This window comes from Colobus angolensis, unplaced genomic scaffold, assembly GCF_000951035.1.
Source record: "Colobus angolensis palliatus isolate OR3802 unplaced genomic scaffold, Cang.pa_1.0 Scaffold84, whole genome shotgun sequence".
NCBI lineage: Eukaryota > Metazoa > Chordata > Mammalia > Primates > Cercopithecidae > Colobus > Colobus angolensis.
The window spans coordinates 2,995,698-3,004,358 of record NW_012122265.1 but is presented as its reverse complement, the minus strand read 5'-3'; the positions used below and the strand labels follow the sequence as shown (position 1 = coordinate 3,004,358).

The 8,661-nt window shown below is 62.2% G+C and overlaps 1 protein-coding gene and 1 long non-coding RNA gene across 2 annotated transcripts in view; both read left to right on the top strand.

Annotated features, from left to right (window-relative positions):
- OSBPL5 (oxysterol binding protein-like 5) overlaps window positions 1–8,143 on the top strand; it is a 79,108-nt gene extending 70,965 nt beyond the window's left edge. The window contains exons 12-19 of the mRNA XM_011930157.1: window positions 962–1,059; window positions 1,460–1,549; window positions 1,632–1,768; window positions 2,244–2,429; window positions 2,736–2,862; window positions 4,604–4,742; window positions 5,359–5,461; window positions 7,129–8,143. Coding sequence (XP_011785547.1) covers window positions 962–1,059; window positions 1,460–1,549; window positions 1,632–1,768; window positions 2,244–2,429; window positions 2,736–2,862; window positions 4,604–4,742; window positions 5,359–5,461; window positions 7,129–7,267 — 1,019 coding nt within the window. The 3' untranslated portion in view covers window positions 7,268–8,143. The remainder of the gene's footprint in view (window positions 1–961; window positions 1,060–1,459; window positions 1,550–1,631; window positions 1,769–2,243; window positions 2,430–2,735; window positions 2,863–4,603; window positions 4,743–5,358; window positions 5,462–7,128) is intronic.
- On the top strand, window positions 5,792–6,762 carry LOC105503248. The gene is made up of 2 exons (XR_001000451.1): window positions 5,792–6,286; window positions 6,467–6,762. It is a non-coding gene; the product is annotated as an uncharacterized LOC105503248 (long non-coding RNA).
- Window positions 8,144–8,661: the final 518 nt, after the last annotated feature.

Sequence of the window (8,661 nt, the reverse complement as noted above, 5' to 3'; positions counted from 1 at the left end):
TTTTGTTTTTCTTTTTTTTTCCTTTTTTTTTTTTTGAGACAGTCTCACTCTGTTGCCCAGGCTGGAGTGCAGTGGTGTGATCTCAGCTCACTGCAGCCTCTGCCTCCTGGGCCTTCTTCCTCTCCTTGGAGCCTGGAGACCCCCCCAGAGGTGCACAGAGACGCCCCTTTGTCTTTCTAGGCCGCATAGCTTCCCATCGTGCGCATGGACCAGCTTGCACGCACACAGCGCCCTCTGGAGGGATTTGGGGGTATTTCAAGCCTCTGTTGCGACAAGTAGCTTCTTGTTTCTTTTCTTCATTTTTAAGAGACATATTTTGCCACACATTTCTAAGTGGTTTTCAGAATGCAAATGTTTGGGTTTTGATGGCGGCGGTGGCGGTGCTGCTTTAATTAGATTAACTCCTCCATATGCCAGAAATGGAAGGGTTGTTCTTTCCTTCATTAATTGGAAAACAAAAGTATTAATTTGTGTAAACATACGGGTTGCCATCGTGGGTGCTGGTGCCCACTGTGTTCCGGGTGCCGTTCTGGGACGCAGCAGTCAGTGAGAAGATGCCTGCCCTCAGGAGCCTGACGTCGGAGCGGAACTGTGGAGTGAAGTGAAGCACGATGCCTGCCTCGTGGCGCTGGTGGCCTCCCGGAAGCCTGGAACAGGAGGCGACACATGGCATGAGCAAAGGCCCTGGCGAGGACAGAGCCCCCTTAGTCGGGGAGACGGCCTCTGAGGGGCCAGGCGTGCCTCCCAGGCTCCACGTCTCCCAGGCTCCACGCCTCCCGGGCTCCACATCCTCACCAGCCTCTCCCTGTGGGCTCTGCTCCCGGCGCCTCCTGTCCTGCTCACCCTCCCAGGGACTGACACAGGCCTCCCAGGGGTTGGTGCTGCTGGGTTGGGACTCAGCAGGGCCTGGGGCTCAGCAGCGCTGGGGCTGCCTGGGCCCCTGACACTGGCTGCATTTCAGGAATCCTGTATGGCACGATGACCATGGAGCTGGGTGGGAAGGTCACCATCGAGTGTGCGAAGAACAACCTCCAGGCCGAGCTGGAATTCAAACTGAAGGTAGCGCTGGCTGCAGCCTGGGGGAGACGAGGCCAGGGAAAGAACGAGGCCTTGGAGATCCCCCTCACACTCTCTCCAGGCCCCAAGGAAGGTTCCCCAAGGCAGTGCACTTGAGGGGAACAGCTCTTGACATCCCAGAACACAGACAGGGCCCAGAGAGGGGAGGCTGCTGCCTGCAGCCACACAGCGGAGCCAGCCCAGGCCCTGTCTCTGTGGCAGGGACCGTGCATCCTTGAGCAGAGGCGTCAGGGTCCCCAAGGCCTTGTTGGCTAGTGTTGGGTCCATCCTCCTGGGCTCCCAGGTACCCCAAGAGAATAACTGTTCCATGCCCCCATGAGGATGTGACTCTGGAGGCCCCAGCCCCCGCTCACTGGGCTCTGTTCTGGGTGTGGCCCTGCAGCCCTTCTTCGGGGGTAGCACCAGCATCAACCAGATCTCGGGAAAGATCACGTCGGGAGAGGAAGTCCTGGCGAGCCTCAGTGGCCACTGGGTAAGGGGCCGTCCCTCAGGGCAGGCACGGCCGGGCGGTCATCGCCAGGCCAGCCTCTGACCCCGCTGGCCATCTGGGGCAGGACAGGGACGTGTTTATCAAGGAGGAAGGGAGTGGAAGCACTGCGCTTTTCTGGACCCCGAGCGAGGAGGTCCGCAGACAGAGGCTGAGGCAGCACACGGTGCCGCTGGAGGAGCAGACGGAGCTGGAGTCTGAGAGGTGAGTCCCTTCGGTGCCCAGGGACCCTGCTGACCACAGCCTGGATGGCCGGACAGGCAGGTCAGCAGGGCTACAGTGCTGTGAGCATGGCCCCAGGATGTCCCTGTTGGGGAGGGCAGGCCTGGTGCATCCCTGGTGGCAGATCACGTGTCCTGGAAAGGACAGATGGAGGGAGGGGGTGTGGCCTGGAGTGAAGCTGGCTCCCCCTGACCTCTCACTGCCTCACTGCCAGTGGGTGACCAACAGCTGCACAGGGAGGTCCCTGCAGGGCAGGAGGTGGGAGCTTAGTTTTGGAAAAGCCCATCTCATGGACAAAAGAAAAGCTCCCTTCAAAGTAGTGAGCTCCCTGTCACTGGAGGCAATCAGGCAGAGGTTGCTCTGTGCCTGCCTTCTGGTGCCAAGGGGCCCTGATTCCCAGCTGCCTAGGAGTCAGGCTGCCCAGGCCACTGACTCAGGGCGGGTCCCTGGCTCGCAGGCTCTGGCAGCACGTCACCAGGGCCATCGGCAAGGGTGACCAGCACAGGGCCACACAGGAGAAGTTTGCACTGGAGGAGGCACAGCGGCGGCGGGCCCGAGAGCGGCAGGAGAGCCTCACGCCCTGGAAGCCGCAGCTGTTCCACCTGGACCCCGTCACCCAGGAGTGGCACTACCGATATGAGGAGTGAGTGCTGGCAAAGCCCTGGGGGCCACAGGGTGGGGCTGGGCCTAGCAGATGGCTGAGGAGGGCCCGGGGGCTCCCAGCTTCCCTCTCACCTTCAGCCTGTCCCCTGGAGGAGCCAGTGGAGGAGAGTCAGATAGTGACACCCCCCACCGCCAGTCCTTACTGCAGGCCCTGCCCGGGGGTATGGGCAGTGGTCATTCTCCTGGGGGTCTCTGGCCACTGTTGTGGGGCTGAAGGCTGGGCCAGGACAGCCCCTTCACCTGAGGGCCACTGCCTGTGCTGACGGACACCCTCTGGACCCTCCAGCCACAGCCCCTGGGACCCCTTGAAGGACATCGCCCAGTTTGAGCAAGACGGGATCCTGCGGACCCTGCAGCAGGAGGCCGTGGCCCGCCAGACCACCTTCCTGGGCAGCCCAGGGCCCAGGCATGAGGTCAGCACCCCAGAGGCCCCACCCACGGCTGCTCTTAACTGCATGTGTGGCCACCGCCACCCTTTGCTACTCACCTCACTCCTCCCTTCCCCTCGCTCCGTTAAGTCTTAGCCCTTGTCTCCCAGTGGACCTGGGACACAAGCTTAGGCCCTCACACCCTTATCCCCTTTCCTTCTCTGCCCAGCATGGGACTCAGGAAACCAGAATTTGCAGGATGCTTAGTTCTGGGGGCACCTTGGCATGTGGGACCTTGTGTCTACTGTCTCTCAGTCCACTGCCCCCCAAAGTCTCCCTCTGCCAAGTTAGCAGCCACATTATCCCATTCCACTGATGAGGAAACAGAAGGTCAGGGCAGCCCAGGGCCCTGCCCAGGTAAGAGGAGGAGGAGGAGCCAGCGCTTGCACAGATCTTGGGTCTGGAATGGGGAAGCAGGACAGCAGGGAGCTCTCCGCGGAGGAACCCGAGGAAGCGGCCTTGGGTGTGTATTGGTGCCATGCCTTGGGTGGCCACCAGGTGGCGCCAAACCCACACGCCCCCGTTCCAGGTGTGCAGAGCCACACCAGCCGTGCACCTACTGCGTGCAGAGCATGCAGAGTACGGCCGGTGCTCACCCGCGGCAGGCAGGATGGGGCATGTTCCCCAGCTGATGCCATCTGGGCCAGACTCAGATGAGAGGCCATGCTTGCCTGATGGCCCTAACTTCCCCAGAAAGCTGGGGAGCACGGTATCTCCTCGGCCTCATTTCCCATGCTCTGCCTGCCAAGGGACCAGGGAAGAAGCCTCAGGAAGGCAGACAGATGCACTCTGCACCCCCTTTGTCTGCAGCAGTTTCTATCCCCCCCGAGCTCAGGCCAGACAGCTAGCTCCCGCCTTCCCTTGGCCCCAGCCCCTCCCCACCGATCTCCAGCAGATGTCCACCCCCAATGCCCTCTGCAGCCTCCCACCTCTCAGCCTCTGCAGTCAGCCTGGGCTCCGCCATGCCTCAAAAACCGTCCCGTGGAGTACCTTGTGGCCAAACCCACCTGCCCCACCTCTGACCCCACCTGTCCTGGCTCTGACCCAACTGCACCATCGCTGTCCACACCCAATGCAGAGCGTCCCTGGCACCTCTCTGGCCCCAAAGACCTGTTGTTACATGGTGGTTCCATAGCCAGTTTCTGCTCTTTCCCCACCCCTGAGCATCGGTTCCTGTCCTGGGTTCCTTGTAAGCTCAAGTAAGGGCTGAATGGATGAGCCCTGCCTGCACTCCTGGGGTTGTGAGCAGCCAGCTGAGTCTGGGGGTTCCCCCCTGGAGATGCCCCTTGACATGGGGAACCCTAGCCATCCGGGGTTCCTATGGACCCACCAGCTCCCACAGTGACCTCGGCTTTCATCTGTCCTCGTGGTTCAGGGGTCAGAACCACCCTCGGCCCCCCATGCCTTCATCTCTGCATTTATTGGATGCCACCCCGTGCTGGGCCCAGGGCAGGTGCATCTGCACCGCTTTGCAGGCCGTTGCTCACTGTGAGGGGTCAGCAGCTCTGTCCCACCCATGAGGAAACAGGCCCAAAGGGGCCGTGGCTACTCCAGGCCATGCCGGGGCTGAGACAGACCCCTCCAGCCAGCTCCACAGTCCAGCAGCTGCCCTCCCTGCCGGCTGCCACCTCTAATGCTGTCCTGGCATGAGCATGTCACCATGTCCCTGGGGCCTGGGCAGGGGGCGTGGGTGGCTCTCAGCTGCAGCAGCTCTGTTTCTCCGCAGAGGTCTGGCCCAGAGCAGCGGCTTCGGAAGGCCAGCGACCAGCCCTCTGGCCACAGCCAGGCCACGGAGAGCAGCGGATCCACACCTGAGTCCTGCCCAGAGCTCTCGGACGAGGAGCAGGATGGTGACTTTATCCCTGGTGAGCCCCCTTGGGCCCAGCCGCAAGGCCGCTGTCTGGTTCGTGCCTCAGATGCTGACCTGGCCGGTGGGGAAGCCAGAGAAGCACCTGCCGAGATGTAGGGCAGCCTCCCAGCAAAAGCTCCTCTGCTGCCCTGAGGGCCCCCCAGCAGGCTCTGCCCTCTCGGAGTCTGGGAGGCAGCCCAAGGGCTGAAGTGGGGCATGGTGGGGGTGGGGAAGAAAGGGAGCGGGCCCAGGCCAGGGGCTCCCCAGCGGCGGGGGCGGCATAAGGGGCAGGTCTAGTGGCATCCTGCCCGTACCCTCTGCTCCTTTACTGTCACCAGGAGCTGTGTCTCCCCGACTTTGCCCCTGCCTCTGTAATGGATGGGCCTTGCCTTGGCCACTTCTGCCTCCCAGGCCTGTTAGAGGCTGGTCCAGCCAGGGGGTTCCCTCCAGAAGCATCCTTAGCACCCCTCCCTCATCTCCGTGTCTGCAGCTGGGCCCCGCAGACTTCCCACGAGGTGGGGCGCAGGCCCGAGCTGGGTGTGACCCCAGGACCCACATGCCAGCGCCCCCGGACCTCCAGCTCATCCTCGCTTCTCCCTTCCCCTCCTGTGTCTCCCTCGGGGCCATCCCAGGCGGTGAGAGCCCCTGCCCTCGGTGCAGGAAGGAGGCGCGGCGGCTGCAGGCCCTGCACGAGGCCATCCTCTCCATCCGAGAGGCCCAGCAGGAGCTGCACAGGTGGGCCACGCTCATTGTGTCCATCCAGGCTCTGGGTCAGAGAGTGTGGGAGACCTGGTAGAGCTAGGGCAGGAGGTGGGGAGGCCAGGAGGCCGGGGCCGGGCTTGTCACTGGAGCTGGAAAGCAGAAGACCTGCAGGGTGATGAAAGGAGGAAAGCCTCCGGGGGCAGGAGAGGGTGTGGGAGTGGCAGGCGGGGCGGTGCGACCAACCAACTAAGTTGGCCATGCCTGGCAGACACTGAGCCGGAGATGTCCTGGAGCCCAGAGGAAGGTGCCAGCCCAGCATGGCCTGGGGTAGCCCCAGGAGAGACCCTGTGTGCGGAGTGAGGTGGCAGCCTGGGCTCACTGTGGCGGCCCCGCACCTGCACACCGTGGCTTCTCAGGAATGGCTGGGGAAGGAGCAAATGGGAGTGGCCGAGAGCTGGCGGTTGCAGGCCTCCAGGGCCACATGGCCCCTTCCTGTCAGCAGATGCCACCGATGGGGAGCAGAGCACAGGGTCCATCTTGGGTCCAAAGCTCCTGGCTCTGAGCCAGGCTGAGGGTCTCACTGGCTGTGGGACCTTGGCTGTCATACCTCAGCCTCCCCTCTGTAAAGTGGGCTTGATATCCCAGGGTGAAATGCAGCCAGGGCACAGGCCTGGGCTCTGTGAGGCTCAAGAGCCTTCGAGAGCTGTCATTGTCCCTGTGTGAGCATTTCCAGAAGGTGCTCCCTGGTGAGGCTGTGTGGGCAAAGAAACAGGGAGGCCTGGCTCCCCAGAAGCAGGTCAGCTCTCAGGCAGGTGGCCAGGGCTCAGCCAGAAGCTTCTGCAGCAAACCAGATACCATGTCAGAGGTCAGGTCCTCCACAGCAAAGTACTCCAGCTCGGGGGCCAGGGTCTCCACGACAAAGTATTCTAGCTCAGGGGTCAAGATGTCCATGGGAAAGTACTTCAGCTCAGGGGCCAGGACCTCCAGGGCAAAGTACTCCAGCTCAGGGGCCAGGACCTCCATGGCAAAGTATTTCAGCTCAGGGGCCAGGACCTCCATGGCAAAGTACTCCAGCTCAGGGGCCAGGACCTCCACGGCAGAGTACTGCCAGCAAGAGGCTCGGACAGCAGCGTCTGCTCCCTCACAGTCCTGGAGGCTGGAGTCCGAGATCTCTGTGCCGCAGGGCTGGTTTATCCCGAGACCTCTCTCCTGCCTGGCAGACGCCACCTCACTGTGTCTGTATCTTCATCTCGTCGTATAAGGATGCCGATCCTATGGGACCAGGGCCCACCCTAATGGTCTCAATTTAAATAAATAACTCTTTAAGGACCCCATCTCCAAATACAGTTTTATCTGAGGTGGAAGGGGTTAGGACTCCAACATATGAAGGTGGCAGAGGCATGACTCAGCCATAACCACAGAGGTGGGAAGGAGGATGTAAAAGGCTGGCTCCCCGATCCCTGACCCTCCTCTGCCCTGGATGTGCCCACGGAATCCCAGTGTAGCCGTGGTGCCCTGGGGCCCTCCCACTAACACGCTTTCCACCCCCACCTGCTCCGATGCCCCTGGAGGGCCATCCCGTCTCCACCTCGGCCCTGGGTCCAGCACCTGGTCAAGCACCCAGGGCACCATCCTGGCCTGTGGGAGGGGGACTTGCTGGCTTTGTCACAGTCCCCATGACCTGTCCCCTGTCCTTGCAGGCACCTTTCCGCCATGCTGAGCTCCACGGCACGGGCGGCACAGGCACCGACCCCAGGCCTCCTGCAGAGCCCCCGATCCTGGTTCCTGCTCTGCGTGTTCCTGGCGTGTCAGCTGTTCATTAACCACATCCTCAAATAGGAGCCCTGGGGGCAGAGCTCCTGGCCAGCCCCAAGCCCTCCCTCCCAGGCACCCAGCACTTTAAGCCTGCTCCGTGGAGGCAGAGAGGCCTGGCAAGCACAGCCACTGTGACGGGGAGTCCAGGCGCAGGAGGGACCCGGGGCCACAAGGGCGCTGCAGGGCCAGGTGTGCTAGGCCCCTCTCGGGGGGCACTGGCCTCTCTGCAGGGCCTTCTGCCCAGCGCCGGCCTTAATGCTAAAGCCAAATGCAGCTTCTGCTGTGCAACACACTCCTGGCCATCTTGCTGTGTCACCCCCTGTCCAGCCTCCACTTGCCATGGGGGATGGATGGATTTAGGGTGGGAGGGCCTGCCAGGGCCCTGGACAGTCACACCCTAGCAGCAGTGAGTGGGCAGGTTTGGAGGAGCAGCCAGGGAGCCCCGAGTGGCCCAGGAGTCCCCCCACACACATGGACGCATAGGCCTGCCTTCCTGAGACCCTGTCCACGTTGCCGGGGACACCCTGGTGGGGCTACTGGTGGGTGCCAGGGACAGGTTAGGGCCACTCTGGGGAGGGCATTTTGGTTTTTTTTCCACCATGTGCAGTTTGGATGAGAGCCCCACAGAGGCAGGTCCTGGAACCACCCACCCCTACACCTGGACGCTCGCTCTGGTGGGGGCACGCACAGGTGGGGGTGATTGTGGGTGCAGGTGTGTGCAGGGGTGTGGGGGGCACAGGGCTGTGGCCTAGCTGGCACCGCACCTGGGCCGGGGAGGCTCAAGTTCGCCACTTTACTCAGACCGATGCACAGTCTTCCCATTTTACACTTTTTTAATAAACGTAATTGCAATATTTTAGGCAGGCTGCAAGCCGCAGTCAGCCTTCGCGTCTGGCCTCAGTCCCCGTGTCAGTGCCGCTCTGCGTGTGCGTGTGCGTGTGCGTGTGCGTGAGCGTGTGCGTGTGCGTGTGCGTGTGCGTGTGCGTGTGCGTGTGCGTGTGCGTGTGCGTGAGCCTCTACACACATATATATATACACACATGCAGAGCCTTAAACCACGTTGTGGCGGCGCCGTCTGAGCTGTAGCGGATGGTTTGTTTCCAGTTTTTGTACCCGTGTCCTTGTCTCTTCCTCCCCCATCTGGGGGTGTGTCTGTGCTCCACACCTTGAAATAAACAGACACATGCGTGTTCTCTTCTTGCGGGACTGGAAACGAGATGGGGGTTTCCCAGGAAGACTCAAGGCCAGCGTGGAGCTGTGTGGGGCTGGGTGGAGGGGCCCGGGAGGGAGGAGGGTGCAGAGTTCACAGGGAGCCATGGGCAGCCGGCCCACCCTGTGGAGCAAATGCTGGGAGGCTGGGGTCCCATCACTGCCCAATGAGCCAGCGGGGGACACGGAGTGACACTTCTCACAGGCGG